The sequence below is a fragment of the Typopeltis vanoorti genome, chromosome 6 (genome assembly GCF_054136105.1).
Source record: "Typopeltis vanoorti isolate ZY-2024b chromosome 6, IOZ_Tvanoo_1.0, whole genome shotgun sequence".
Lineage (NCBI taxonomy): Eukaryota > Metazoa > Arthropoda > Arachnida > Uropygi > Thelyphonidae > Typopeltis > Typopeltis vanoorti.
In genome coordinates this window covers 90,716,798-90,733,568 of record NC_143554.1, presented here as the reverse complement: position 1 = coordinate 90,733,568, position 16,771 = coordinate 90,716,798, and the positions used below count along the sequence as shown (strand labels likewise).

Genomic DNA, 16,771 nt, shown 5'->3' with positions numbered 1-16,771 from the left:
GAAAGATTGAAAACATCAACTGTATCTTGAATGGTGAACCTATAGAACATTTCAGCTATTTAGGCACAATATTTAGTGAGGATGATAAATTAAATATGGAAATAGACAACAGAATTAGTAAAGCTGGTATGGTAGAGATCAGCTGAATAAATTTTTATGGAATAAGAAAGAAATTAATCACTAACTTATGGATCCGACAGCTGGGTTAGAAATAAAACACTTGATCGAAGACTAGAGGCCTCTGATATGAGAGTTCTGAGTAAGATTAGTGGAGTGAACAGATGGCATCAGTGGCGGTATCACATTAAAAATGAGGATTAGGAAAGAACTTGCCATTGTTAGCATTCAGGAATATACTAGTAGAGCTACTCTCAGGTGGTATGGTCACGTGAACAGAATGGAAGAAGAAAGATTAGTGAAACGAGCATTCTTTGCCAGGTTGGTAGGATAAAGACCCAGAGGAAGACCAAGATGTAGATGTGTTGATACAGTAAAAAAAAAAAAAAAAACACCTTAAAAGACAGAATATAAGATCTGATAATATTGGAGTCTTGACAGATAACAGATTAATTTGGATGAAAATTATTGATTGGAAGTTAGTAATGGTGCAACTTTTTCATGTAGTGCTATCATAATTCTCCTGTACACCTCCTTAAGGTACATAGCAGGATTTTGATAATGATGATGTTTTAATCATGTTTATTTCAAGACCAACCTTTCAGCTGTTTTATATAATGCTTCAGATTTTGCTAGTATATTGATATATTTTGATTATAATAAAATACACAGATAATTATTTTTTCGGTGGAATTGAAATAATTTGAACCACTGAATTGAACTATCAATATAGTTAATAGTGCCTAAGAACTGTTTCAGCTCTCAAAAATTTCAGCTACTCAGATTGTTGATAAAAATCTAGTAATAAATGTGCAGTACTATCATTTCCTATACACACACACACACCACTTGAGAATATATATCAGGAAAATTAAAATAAACAAATGTATTTTCATCCTTCATTGGAATAACCATAAAACTTTTGACAGAGCCTGATTCATATGTACTTTATTTTGTGATATTTAATAATAAAATTATTTGCTTTGAAATTAAAATATAATTTTAACAGAAGCAATAGTAATGTTTTTCTCTCTTTCCATATAGGTGCATTTACAGTAGACAAAGTTACAAAAACATCAGAAAATGAAACTACCAAAGTTAAGGTTAAAGTGCGTGTCAATTTACACGGAATTTTCTCTGTGTGTTCTGCTACTATGGTGGAGAAAGTAACAGTTGAAGTTAATGAACAAAACAAAGAGGCTGAGAGTGGACAGAAACAGGACTTGAATACTCCAGAAAAAGCAAACCGGAATGGAAATGATGAAATGGATATAGAAAATTCTCCCAAACAGCCACCAAATGGTGATATTTCAAATTCTGAGCAAAATGATGGAGATCATATAAATGAGGTGTGTTTCTTTAATTATACAGCAACAGTATGCATAAACGTTTTTACTACAAATAAAAATCTTCTTCTTTAACCTTTTGGTTCTGTCCATTGCTGAATGAAGGTCTCCCCCATGGTTTTCCTGGCCCACTCAGTTTTCTACCTCCTCACTCCTGCAACTTGTTCCGGTTCATCCCTCTATCTTCTTCTTCTTCTTGGTCTTCCTCTTCTTCTCGATCAATCCATTGTGTCCACTCTATTGTTTTTCTAGTCCATCTTCCATCTGGCAATATGGCCAGCCCATCCCACTTAGCCTGTTTAATGTATTTTGCAATATCCATGACACCTGTTTGAGATTTTATCCAGGTATTTGTTTCCTATCTGTTAATGTTATTTTTAGCATACGTCTCTCCATTCGATGTTGTGTTGTTTAGAGCTTCTGTTAAAGTCCACGTTTCTCCTCCATAGAACAGGAAGTATGCACTGGTTGAAAGCTTTCCTTTTTAGACTCACAGGGATGTTCTGAGTATGTCTCTCATTTTTCCATAAGGCATCCATCCAAGGTGAATTCTTCATTTAATCTCTTTTCTTTGCCAGTCCTCAAAAGATATCAGCTGACCCAAATATACATATGAGGTAACTTGTTCTATTTCATGGTTTTCAACTTTGACAGTTCTTTGGTTTATGTATTTATTCATCATTGTTTTTTCTCTATTTATTTTTAATCCAATTACTCTGGAGGCTTCCTTTAGCTGATTTAGCCTTTCTTCCAGATCTTCAAGATTATCTGCTATTAAGACGACAACATCTGCAAATTTTAGATGACGCAGCCTTTCTCCATTTATGTTTATTCCTTTTGTTTCCATTCCCAATCAAGGCTTCTAAAGACTTCCTCTAATGCAGCTGTAAATAATTTGGGAGATATAGTATTGCCTTGTCAGATGCCATTTTGTATCAGAAACTTTCACTGTTTTTATATAATTTAATTACAGTAGTTGCATTATTGTAAATATGGTTTAGTGTTTCAATATATGGTTTCTCAGTTCTCTGAGTTTCAGGAGCTTCTAGTATTGCAGATGTTTTAACTGAATCAATTTTTTTTTCGTAATCTAGGGTTTGTTGTATTCAGTTGATTTTCAATAAGTTGTCTTAATGGGTGTATATGGTCCAAAGTATTGTAATTCTTCCTTAATCCAGCTTGTTCACAGGATTGCATTACCTCAAGTTTAGATTTTATTCTATTATTTATAATTTTTGTGAAGACGTTATATATATGGTGGCGAGTAGGCTTTATAGTCTGTAGTTTTTAATTTCTTCTTTATTGCCCTTTTTAAAAATTATTATTAGGAGTGAATTGTTCCAATTTTTTGGAATTCTTCTCTGTTTTAGGCATTTATTAGTTTGGTTTCCTGTTTGACAGGACTTCCTCCCAGTTTTAAGAAGTCTACCATAATTCCATCTTCTCCTGGGCCTTTCCATTCTTTGCTTCCTGCAATGCCATGTCTACTTCACCTTGTAAGTTGAAGTAGAAATAAATAAAGATTCTGGATTAATTTTTCCCATTGTAAGTTTTTAGCATGGTGATTTAAAAAAAAAAAAAAAAAACAGCGCAGCTTTCTTTGATATATAAATGGATAAATAACAAGTAAGGAAACCAGTCATGCAATGTATTTTGTAACTGACATTCATTATCTTAAATTGAAGGTACACTGCTTGGAAAGAAGTCAACAGACATCAGTGTGAGGAACAAACAGGCACTTCATAAAGATGTAGGACATCCTTTCACTGTGGTGACTGCAGCAATCCTACGGGGAAATACTTTCATATGATAGTGATTAATGGGAATTTTGGACCATTCTTTCTGTAGGCATGTAATGAGGTCTTCAACTGTTGTGGGTGGATATCCCTTGACCTCAACTGTTACTCCAGTTAATCAGAGCTGTGTGGAGGCCACTCAACTGTGGTGATGTTCATCTCCACAAGCCAAGCAGTTGCAGCAGCATTATGACACAGTGCATTGTCTTGCTGAAAGAGACAATAGTCAGTTCTGTAGAAATGGTGCAGAATAGGAAGTATTGCATTGTCCAGAATGTTCAGATACCTCTCAGAGTTCAGTGTTCATGACACCACAAACAGAGGTCTGAAGCCCAACTGGGAAAAACAGGACTATGCCAATCTCACTGCCACCACTGAGTTGTGATGCACATTCTGGTAAAAGACATTCACTGTGCATCTGCCACACCCACACCTGCCTATCTGCTCAGTTGAGGGTGTAACATGATTCGTCTCTCCATAACTCAGCTTTCAAAGCTTCCACATCCTACACTCTTTGCACCACTTACAGTGCTGCATGTTGGTTCAGGTAATGTGGTCTGAATGTTGTGAGCCTGGATTCTGGATGTTTTTGTGCAGATTCATGTTCCAGTCGAACCTGAGAAATGGCAGTTTTTATATATTCTTTGTAGCATCCTATGGTCACATTTGGTGAGTCATGCACTGTCGGTAGCAGTTACAGTTGCCCCCCGTGCTTTCATCTCATTATCACTGATTGTCGAACTGGAGTGGCCTGGTTTGTCAACAATTTGCTGAACAGATAGGCCTACAACATGTCATCCACTCACAATACCTCTTTCAAACTCCATCAGTTCCCTCCTCTCACAGCCATTTCACCTGGACACAGTTGCACTGACTTGGGAGCATCACATTCCTCCAATTTATACTAGTTACAAACATGTAATTTGTTACATGGCATGATGCACCTTGCTCCCGATCAGCTGATTTCTTTCCAAGCAGTGTATATCCATGGTTCATATGTCTAAAATGACATACTTTTCCCATTAAAATAGTTGCCCAGTTGAAATGATTCAAGTTATCTTAAATACCAAATTGTATTAAATTTCATCCAACTTGGGATGTGAGGAATATCTATTAATCAACACCTCAATTAAGCAAAAAGGAATCTTGAACTGTTTCACCAACAAAGATGGAATTGTAAACATCATCCTGTCTTAATCCTAGTAATGAATTATCTGAAATTACTGCCTTGATATGTGGTATATTATTGCTTGGCCAATAAAAATATATATATAAAAAAAAAGGAATTATACAGAGGAAAAAAATCTACTTTTATGACACAGTCTCGAGTAATAGTTTTGCATTCATCCTTGCATTATGCCAAATGAGCATTTATGACTCTTAGTTCTGTTTTTATGAGAACTATCATAAAGCTTGTAACAAAGTAATGTTGTTCAAAGAATGTTATTAAATTTTACCTGTTTTGACTTGCATATACTTCGCTGAATTTTATTTTTATTTTATTTTATTTTCTAATTTTGCCATCACAAATGATCTAAATAAAGTGACTCAACCAATTTCATGAAATTCAATGTTGAAATTATTAGCTTGAATCATTTTGCCAATAAAGAATGGGTCTGTTCAAGGCAGAATTTATCTACTTGTGTATGTCCTACAGGGTGTTCGGGATAAATTTGACAGTTTCGTAAGGAAAAAGAAAATCTTCTTTGTATCTATTAAATTTAATGAATTGACAAAAAAACATTACAGGCAGAGTTAATTACAATACTATCAACAAGATTTACTCAAAATAACCACCATTAGCATCGATCACAGCTTCAATTCTGCTTCGGAACCTCGAACAAGCTGATGCTACAGTCTCCCTGGGAAGGGCCGCAAAAACTGTTTTAATTTTATCCATTAACTGGGCTTTTGTATTACTGGAAGTGCGATTGGTGTCTTTTTCAACTGCGCCCCATACAAAATAATCCATGGGGTTAAGGTCTGGGGAGTTTGGAGGCCAAACATTTGGACTGGTGAAGTCGTAGAAATTTTCAGACAACCATTTTTGACTTTTCCCAGAGGTGTGGCAAGGGGCCGAATCCTGCTGCCATACATACGGCCTACCATTGGCTACCCTTGTTATCCAGGGCTTGACTACAGTTAGCAACTCCACGAACAAAGCCCGAATTCCAATGCCAGGGTTCTTCAATACCTGTTCCTGCAGATTTGCGAGGAATTCTGCTGTACGAACGCAATCAGATCGTCTGCTAGGGATCTTTCTTCTTGCTACATCCTCGTAGTCACCATTGCAAGTCTCTAGTTCATGCCTGATTGTTTTTACTGTATTCAGGGAGCATTGGGCAGCAGTCGTAATATCCTTATTTTGATGGCGGGCACGAATCATCATGATACAAGTTATTCTCTTCCATGATTCAGGTGGGTTCCAGCTATCCATCCTTTCTGACATCTTGTATATGAATGAAGAAGGGTCCAAACTTTTAAATGAAGAGAAGTGTGTGTTAATACATGTAACTTACGGAAAAATATAATTAATTATAAATATGTCAAATTTATCCCGAACACCCTGTATATCTTGATCAGCTAGAGAAAGTTATTTCAGCATAATTTCAATTCACTCTACCCATATAAATGGTTTGCTCGAAAGAAATCAGAATAGACCAAATTTAAGTGAAATAATCTGTACATTCAGAGTGCTGGAATAATTTTGATGTATGGACCCTTAACCAGGCTACCGGTCATGACGTCTGTAGACATCAAGGTTATCATGGATGTGAAGTGCATATTAAAATTGTAATACCATTGTTATTACATTGAAATATATGAGGATGTGTATTTGATCCATAATGACTGGTAAGGTGGTTAAACTACTTTGAAATATCATTTTATCTACACCTCTGTAATATGTATTTGTATCACACTTTTTTAAAAATCTGTCAGGGTTGATTCAAATATTTTGATATTTTCTTATCAAAAATTTGTTTTAGAATTTTATTGTATTGCTTTCTTAGTACAGAGTTAAAAGAATATGCATGCATAAGTCTAAAATAAAAAAAAATTATATTAAAGCTTGATATTGCTGTGATGTTTGGAGTAATACAGGGAACAGAAGGCCAGCCTGATTGGATGGATAACATTACTTGTAATCCAATGAACAATAAGTAATATATTTGATCTCTAGATAGAGCTCCTTGTTTATTTAACTCTTATTTAACATGGTACTAAATATACTCTTGCAACTTTTGTGGTGGATTTGCATGAAAAAAAAATGTTGTAGGAAAGACTAAGAAAAAAAATAGGTGCAATTCATGATAAAAATAATGTGTGTGTGTGTGTGCACACAGAGAGAGAGAGAGAGATAGACAGACAAAATTATGAGTAATTTTGTCTGTCTATCTCTCTCTCTCATTTTGCAAGGGTGTACCATCTGGGTGATGATATTACAATTTCAGATGTCACATTGACTGATGGGAGAATAGAGATTTGAAGAAATGGAGGTGCTTAGAATATTGTAGAACCTCAATGCAAACATGGCCATAAGATTAGATGGCATATTGGCCCATGTGCGAGGTGGGGCTATTAAATAACGAGAAAAGTGTGCTGTGAATCGTGTACTCATAGTAGTGGGATGCGCTTGTGCCGTGAATGACCTTGAAGGTTCTAGAAGCAGTTGAGATAAGCATTGTTCGCTGTTGCTCGTAGTTAATCTGTAGGCAGTTAAAAAAGAAACACGTATGAAGTCGCTTTGCCAGAATAGCGTGTAACGTTAAACTCGATCAGCGCATTAATCTCAAGAGGAGAAGATCGTCACATATGATGAGATGTGGATTTTCCAGTATGATCCAGAAACAAAGAGACGATCGATGCACTGGAAAACTCCCATGTCACTGAGAATGAAAAAAAAGCAACAGTGAGCAAGTCAAAACTGAAGGCAATGCTGATCATTTTATTTTTTTTTATATCAATGACGTGGTAATGGTTGAATGGTACCAGAGGGTCAGAAAGTTATCCAACATTATTACCTTGAGGTTCTGGCCAAGCTGAGAGAACGAGTGAGGAAGACCCTATCTGTGGAAGAACAACGCTTGGATTCTCCATCAGGACAACACTCCAGCCCACAGTGCACTGTCTGTAAAGCAGTATCTGGCTGATAAGAAGATCTCAGTGTTGGACCATCCACCTTACTCACCGGACTTAGCTCCATGTGACTTTTACCTTTTTCCAAAGTTGAGATCTGCATTGAAGAGCACCCATTTTCAGTCATTGGATGAGGGGGAGAAAACGGCAGCACAACTGAAGCAGTTAACACCTGATGACTTGCAACACTGCTTCCAACAGTGGAAAATTTGTATGCAACAGTGTATAGATAGAGGAGGGGAGTATGTTGAAGGGGATCAAAATTAAGTTGTACAATTGTAATAATAAACTACATTTTTGCAACTAGTCTCGTTATTTAATAGCCACCTTATATTACAACAATGTGTGAGGGAATTAGCAGCTCTTCCGACCAAACTATTTAAGGTTCTGGTACTATTTAAGCCTCGGTACCAGGAAGATGTCGAGAGTGAAAAGGGAACAAAATAGTCTTAATGCATAAAGGAGGTTCCGAGACAGAAGTAGCACATTGTAGGCTAATCAATATTTCAGGAGTGGTTAAGGTAAAGACAGTATTCAGGACTAAGTGGATAGGAATATAAGGGATGTATGGTTTTGTGAAGGGTAGGTCTTGCCTTAGTAATTTGCTTGCTTTTATAATCAAGTGACAATGAAGTTAGATTAAGGCTTAAGTCCTGGGAGACATCATGTTGGAGGTTTCATGGAGTATTACAGCACTAAGAAAGGATTGAACTAATTTTTAATGCTTCCAGTATTTCATGTGTCACTGAGACATCTCCAAGGAGTACAAATAACACTAATACCCCCCCCACACACACACACAAAGACAACACAATACTCAGTGAAACACGTGGCTATTATTCTAAAGTTCAGTAGTTCAATCTAGGTGGTACACCTTATGTGAGCATTTGTAGGCAACCTATGGTGTAAATTGGGAGCGCTGACACTTAACATTTCCCAAATTTTAGGAAATTTTTTGTACCCGTATTTGGTTTATTTCTGAGTGTTGCTGCAGATTCCAAAAATAGTTTTTAATTTACTGTAATGGAGCATGGTGGTTTTCTTCCAGAAGAAAACTGGCCTGGTTGGTGAAGGAAGTGGTTAGCATATGCGTCCAGCCAAAAGGTTGCAGGTTCGAATTCCACCATAGGCATGGATGTTTGTGATTGTCATTTGTGAAAACACTGGTGGTGGTGGTTGGCGCTAGATGGCATTGGTGTAATTGCGGTTCATTGTAATTGGTGGTGGAGACAGAGTTGTAAAGTAGGTGTCCTCCCTCGATGAGTCTTGGACTCCCTGGAGGTGTCATGTAATTTTTTATTTATTTATTTTTTTTTTTTAAATTCTGTAATAGCATTTTATTTATCATCTTACAGAGCACTTATGGCATTTACATATATGCACATATTTACATATTACATATATTTTTACAGTGAATTTCATACAAATTTTTCTGTTTTTTGTATTCTGAGATGCATTAATAATAGTTACTATGGATGGTAATTTATAGATTGCAATTGGATAAGGTTACATTTTTAATAGCATTTAGCTACAGCACTTCAATGTAATAAATAATTCTTTTTTTTTTTATCTCGGTTGAGATGTAATGTCTCTGCTTGCATCCTCGAAGCTTTTTAATGAGCTTATCTGAGGATGACACCAGTTAGATATATGTATTTTTATTTTATTTTATTAATTTGATTGCTGTAATAATAATATCCTAGCAGTAGTATCCAATACCTAGTGTGCAAGACCAAAATGACCATAATCATGATTTCAGATGTAAGTTTTGTGTTCATCTAAACAGATGGTGGCTGATCTACCTGTCTGTCCGAAGTAAGCCAGCTAGCAGGAACGGGGTACTTTATATACTCCGGGCAGTGAGAGATTAGAGGAGTATAACAGATAAGGGTAGATCTTTGGTATAACAGATAAGAGTAGAAAGTTTCTGGTGGAGTTTAAAAGCTGTGTAGAGGTTGTACTTTTTTAAAGACATGGCAATTTTTTTTCAATGTGCCCTGGATGTAGGGGATGGTGATGATGTTTCTGAAATCTTTTTGAAGGAATGGCTAAGAAATGGAGGATTATTTTTTTAATTCTGTAAGCACTGTAGCCATTGGATGGAAGGTGTTGTGTATATAGTTGAGTTCTGTTGAAAGAAAGGATCTACTGGAACAAAGATTGTGGGCTCTGTTGATTAGAGTTTTAATGATGCCATGTTGTTGGGAGGGGTGGTAGTGCAAAAGTTTAATGTATCTGCTTGTGTGGATTTTCTGTACGCAGTGAAGGAGAGGTTACCATTTAGAAGGTGTGTCACTAAGGTGTCTAGGAAGGGTAAACTATTATTTTCCTTCTCCATCATAAATTGGATTCTTGGATGTAGACAATTGATGCGACAGAAGAAGTCTAATGTGTCTGGGCCAAGAAATATTGGAAGCATTAAAATTAGTTTAATCCTTCCTCAGTGCTGTCAATACTCCATTAACACGTTCGCTGCCAACTACGAGTATACTCGTAGTTTGTATATGAGCTTCACAAGCCAACTACGAGTATTCATATGTCGATTTACCGACCTCCTATGCCAAACGCGAGTTATTCCTTTGTATAATTACCGTAATTTGGACCCTTGGATTCTGAATAAAGCGGAGAGCATGTCTGGGGGCTTGGTAGAAGAGAAATAATTTCAACTAAAATATAGTATATTGTGAATGTGCCTCAGATGCCAACTACGAGTATACTCGTAGTTCGTATATGAGCTTCACAAGCCAACTACGAGTATACTCGTATGTCGATTACCAACCTCGTATGCCAAGCGCGAGTTAATCCGTAGTATAACATGTAATTTGTAAATCAATTTTAAACTAGTAAAATCAATAAAAATAAAAACCAATCAATGAAATAAAAAAGCACTCAGTAAAATAAAAAAAAAACAATTTATTCAAATTAAGAATGGTACATTTTAAAACAATTTTCCACGCACAATGATGGTTTTTCCTAGCAAACAGGACAGTAATAACGTGTTTCGCGTCTACGTTTGTTTCTTGTACAGACACGGCATGGCTTTGTCTTCTTCTGAATTTTCCCAATAAGCTGATGTTGATGTATTTGGCTGGTTGCTAACTTCATCTTCAAAAGTTTCTTCATCATTGGAGTCACCGCTAGAGTTGTCTGTAGGATCATCTTTGGAATCGAAACCAAATATTTCATGAAATTCATCATCGCTCATATTAGCATAAGCTTCTACTTCTATATCAGTAAGTTTTCTTTTACTGGTCATGGCGAAATTGAAGGTTCTTAGAGACTAGAAACTAAAACTGAACTAGACGCAATAAACACTGGCATCAGCACATGTAATATATGGATGGAAGTGATACGAGATTACTCGTAGTTGGCGTATGAAACAAAATTCGATCTGATAAGCTGGCTACGAGATTACTCGTAGTGACCTTGAAGATGGGAGTGATACGAGATTACTCGTAGTTGGTGCATGAAACAAAATTCTGTCTGATAAGCCGGCTACGAGATTACTCGTAGTGACCTTGAAGACGCGAAAAGCACTTGGCGTGTGGGAACAAACTATGACTGAGTAGCGTGGCAGTGAACGTGTTAACCTCCAACATGAGTTGGATAAGAGAAATTGCTACTCAGTGATACTTCTGAACTTTGCAAAGGCGTTTGACATAGAACTTTGTTGTATAAATTGGAGAAAATTGGGATGGATATGAATCTGGTGATTTTGATTAGAAGATGGCTAATGGATGAATATCAGAGAGTGCTAGTGGTTTATTGAGGCATCTAAGAAGGCAAATGACCAGTAGTGTACTGCCTGGCTGAGTACTTGGTCCTCTGTTATTTAATTTGTACATCAATGATATAGGATAATATGTATAAGAATCGGATATAGGAAATGAGTGAAGATGAGAATTACAGAAGTATTTCCCTGCTGAGCGACAGCAGGGAAATACCTGCTGTCACTCAGTAGGTATTCTCAATACCTTGAGAAACAGCAAAAAGAAAATTTGAAAGGGAAGCTTGGTGAAGAACAAGCTAGATTTAGGCCAAATACAGGTTGTCAAAATCAGATTTTGATAATATTCTGTTGTCTATTTCTAGATTTAACTTACCATCTTCACTGAAAATTGTGTGCCTAAATAGCTGAAATATTTTACTTGTTCTATAGGATTTCCATTCAGAAATGCAGCTTTTTTCTGTTCCTGCCTATTTCATAGTTTTTTTTTTTTTTTTTTTGCCACATTTGTTGCAGCTGTTATTCTTAATTAAAGAATCCTGGAGACTTTGGAGTACATGATCTGCATAAGCAAGGAACGAAGTTTGACATGTCCAATTCTAATATCAGGCCTGATGCCACTTTAATGTGCATCCTTATCTTACTCCTGATTTTACACCCAACCATCTTCCTATATTTTCTTCAATACTAACTGCTGACTGACAACTTAAATATAGATTATGTATTGTTCTCTATAATGTTCCATTTACCCCATATAATTGAAGTATTTTGAAAAGCTTTTCTCTGGGCATCTTGTGTTCCTTTTCCAGATCTACAAAACTTAAGTACAGATACTTATCATATTCCCAGCTGTTGATTTCCCAATAATTGATTTCTCAACTATTTTTTGTAAAGTGGAAATCTGATCTTGACAGCCAGTTTCTCTTCCACAATCTTTCTCAACCTCTTTTCAAGTATGCTTGCATAAAAATCTTATCTTGAACATTAGAGAAATTTCTCTGCAATTCTCACATTAAGCTTTATTCTCTTTATATAGATATAGATAGATGGGAACTATGAAAGCTTTACTCCAGTCATCTGGAATTCGACCTAACCAGGCCCTTTGAATTATGCAGTGTAGCCAATGCAAAACTCTATACTTCCATACTTAAGCATTTCTGATCAAATATGATCTACTCCAGCTCATGTAATAACCATAATTCCAAATCAATAATCCTATGATTTTAGAACTAGCACTGTAATCAGAAGACTTTGTCACAAAATTAAGAATCCCAAACGGGAAATAATACTAACAGTGAGAATTAGGAATTTTCTAGTATATATCAGGAAAGAATTATGCAAATATACTGGGGGGGGGGGGTTAAGTAAACAGAAAATGAAGCCCAGAAGTAGATGCTTACCTATAATCAGCAAGGATCTCAAACAGAATATAAGGTACCTGGAAATAATTCAAAACATTGTCTGTAGTGTAAATAGAGCATTATACAGAACTGTATGTGCTTTTACTTATGTTGCATATCAGGTTATAAAACAGGGTTGTACAATCTTATAATCTGTATGGACTACTGAATGTTAAAATTTTTTTAATGATATTTTGTTTCCCATAGGTAGGCAGAACTTTTAAACTCTAATTGCTGAAATTGGGCAGCTGGTCTCCATTCTTTGCAGTCAGTGATACATCAGTTCATGTTACCAGTGATTTTAAAGTTCTGGAGTAGAAGCATGGCTGGTAGCTGCATCTCATTCCCAAACTCTTAACTCATATTTGAAATAGTGTGAATTCTATTTGTGTGAATTGCGCCTGAAGTATCTTCAGGACTGAAGCAACTTGTGGTAAAGGTGGACATCACCACCTTTTGGGGTCTGGCTCCCACTGACGAGACCTCAATAAAGGTCGAAACCGGTCTGGATAGTGGCCCTTCCCTTAATGCATAGCATTATATATGTCTGCAAGGAGATGTGCTGTGCATTATGGGAGATACTAAGACGAGAAGTGATGAGAGCTTGATTCACGTTTGCCACAAGTTGCCTCATCCACAAGATATTTCAGGTGCAAACTATTTGCTTACACTTGGATAAAGGATTAAACTAAATTTATTAGTCTAGCCAAGTAGAAAAAAACTTCCAACAAAGATCTATGAAAAATATAAAGGAAAATATATTAAAAGATGAGATTTAAAATAAGATATATTAAACTTAATTTTTTCCTCTTGGCACTTGTTATCTTCTTAAACTGCCGGAGATCTTCAAGAGTCTTTATCCAAAATAATTACTGTGATAAATTTGCTATGGAAACTGGCAATAAAAAACCCAGTTCTAAGAAATTGAGCAGGAAAATAAAATACATCAAAGTACTTTTTTTTTTTTTTTTTAGTAGTAAACCTAGAACCAGTTACACACTTCAGTAAAGCACAATTTTTGCATGATAAATTTAATAAGTAAGGCTGGTTTGAAGCCAGTTAAATAATTTATTTGGAGCATAAGAGAAATCAGATAGAAGACTAATTATAGCAATGTATTATTATGTATTATATTTTGAACAAAACAGTGTTCAAACAAATTTTAGCTTATAGATTTGTGAAAGTTCGAAAAATAGGTAAAGATTGATCTCAAATCTAATTTTAAAGAAAATTAGAGGAGTAAACAAATGGCATCAGTAACTGAACCATATTAAAAATAAAGATATCAAACCTAAGATTGTTAATATTTGGGAATATAAGCGGAATTTATGTAAGATGATATTGTCAAACAGGAGATGAAATATTAGCAAAAAAAAAAAAAGTTGAAATGCCGTGAAAAAGACCTGGAGAAAAATAAAGATATAAGGTGTGATATTGAAGATAAATGTAAGAACTGACCAATTCAAAGTCCTTGTAAGACCAGTTTTGAAAGGGGGAAAAAATGTGACTGATAGGAAAGTAATGAAATATGTTGAATAAAAGAGGATAACAATTTTTATGTGGATCCTACACACAAAAGATTGTAGCCTATAGTACATTGATATTTTTATTGTACACGAGTTTGAGTTAAATAATCTGGAAACGCAGCTCTAGAAACCATCAAATTTTATTTTCTAGCCACTTCAAGGGTGGATATTATATTAGTCAATGAAATTCATCTATCCTCTAAATGCATAAAACCACATGGTGGTTTTGTGCATTCACAGTGTTGGGATTAGAACACCTATTTAAGAATCACACATATAAGTAAAAATAATGTACATTAGTTTGTTATAGAAGTCCTCCATGTTGCACTTTACCATTTACCCTGCAAATGGTAACTTACACTAAATTTAATTTTTGAAAGTAGAGAACCAAAATTTTTTTCCTTGATATAGTGTAATAGGTTTATTCCATGGAACTCAGTCATATATGTAGTCATTACATTCATAAAGTGAAAATAAAGATAATATTCATAACAAACTAATGCTGCAACAGAGTTGTTTGCACATTATGTCAAAGAAATGAATATGTATTAAATTAATTTAATTCGAGTTGTATAATTTTTTTCTAATTTTGATATTGCTTTCTTTTTTTTCAGAGTGAAATGCAGACTGATAGACAAGATGTAGGTGATCATTCAGTTAGCAACAAAGTAATTACTTTCTTTGGTCTTTTTCATAAAATTATTTAATATTAGCTGTTGCATGTTTTACCCTGCAGTAAAATTCCTTTATGAATACTGAGAATTTATGGTACCATTAATAGCATCCTGTTTCTGTCATTAGCAGAACCTTCAGTTTACATTTACTCAAAACTGAATAAATGTAATTCCATTACAAATTCTGGAAATATATAATCTGCAGTATACTTTTATGTGAGTGTGCATTATCCATGCTTGATTCTCTTTAATTTAATGAGTATTTGATTCATTAAAATTCATAAGTTACATGCTATAAATATATGTACAAAGAATATTGGATTTATAAAAACAGATAGGTAAATCCTTGTCTAATTCGTCTATTCTGCATGAGATGTGCACATCTTAATCTGCACCCAACTAAAGAGGTCAGTGTATATCTTAGCACAGTAACTTAGCAAAATTACTTGTTATACACATTTAATTTTTCAGTGTGTAAAACCTTTGAAAATGCCTGGAAAATAATTTTGCTTACTATAAAAAAGTAGTTATATAACACTACTTGTTTAGTTGAGTATAATATCACAGTGGTGAGGTAAATTTGCATGGACATTTAATATAAATAACATTAATGTATATACTCATACACATATATATATATATATATATATATATATATATATATATATATATGTGTGTGTGTGTGTGTGTGTGTGCGCTTTAAATGATATATACATCTCTGCATTTAATCTGGATAATGACCTTCATTTCATGCTACAACATCCATATCCCAACTTACTTACCAAAACTTCTGATCTGGTTTCTGTTTCAGGGGTAGAGTAAAACACTGCTGCAGCCCTGTCACCCCATCCCATGTAAGGCACCTGTTTGTAGTGGGGGGGCTTTCCAATGATGGTACTGGCCCTTTTCATTCTTATTTTGTTTCCATGCTTTTCTTCCTGAATTCTTAACTACTACTTCTCTTTATTACTTACCGTGAATGGCCTGGCCAGGATAATTCTGCTAATGGGCTAGCCCACAAGGGGGCAACAGTGTTGCAGTAAGTCTCTTTCCTTATGGTATGGGCCCAAGGCTTGCTGTGGTGCCAGTATAGTGGGTAGTCTTGGCATTCCAATTCCAAGTGCAGTCATTGCTTGCTGGAGTGTGAGTATCATTTGTGGCTCCTTGCTGGGTGGGAGGTCTGGCTGAAATAACTCCCATTTGGAATAAGTAATTTTTCTTAGTTTATCGCAGCTTTCAGCAAACACCAGTCATGTACAGAAATCATTGCAACATCAGCTGGAAACAAAAACATCAGAAGCAGCAGTAAACATACCAACCTTTTTAATATTACACTCAACTGAAGAACGTCCACTCACAAAAATATCACCCTTCTTTTATCTAGAAGAGTTTGGAAGGACCTCTAAAATCAGTGAAGAAACTCCATTTGTGGAACATTCCTGTAGAAACAAAAACTTTAACATAATCAGAGCACCTCCTTTATGCAACATCTATTAGAGAAATACTGATGACATTCACAAAACTATTCTTGGGAGATAATATTGGTGTGGATCTTGATGTTCCCCATGATGAGATCTGCTCTGAAATGACAGCCATGAGAGAATATTCATACATAGGGACAGTCACTGGGTTCACACCAAGAATATATCCTTACTTTCAACACACCTAAACCACCACCAACATTTGTGAAAGTAGAATAAAAAACTGCCTAGTTAGGCTCTACATTCCCAAACCTTCATTTGCATCCATTTTATGGCAATAAACATCATGAAAGCAAAAACTGTAAGAGCAAAATGCTGAAATTTCCTAATTGTGATGGATCATGCAGTGTGCTCCTGAACATGCCAGAGGTGAAAGAATGAAAAGGAGATCCAAAAAAATAAAAATTTAAAAAAAAAATGAGGCATGGTTGCAGGGCATCCCCTATCATGAGGCAAGGAAGAAGTGTACCACCAATGTAGCAACATCTAGGAATAAACCCTCTTATACTGAAAAGGCAATTGTAAAGAAAGTGTCACTAGGGACCTTTGGTCCCTCACTTTCTCAGA

General features: G+C 35.4%; 1 protein-coding gene across 1 annotated transcript in view; it reads left to right on the top strand.

Moving 5' to 3' along the window:
- LOC150105699 (97 kDa heat shock protein-like) overlaps positions 1–16,771 on the top strand; it is a 207,079-nt gene that overhangs the window by 117,551 nt on the left and 72,757 nt on the right. The window contains exons 11-12 of the mRNA XM_090395021.1: positions 1,162–1,466; positions 14,664–14,717. Coding sequence (XP_090251147.1) covers positions 1,162–1,466; positions 14,664–14,717 — 359 coding nt within the window. The remainder of the gene's footprint in view (positions 1–1,161; positions 1,467–14,663; positions 14,718–16,771) is intronic.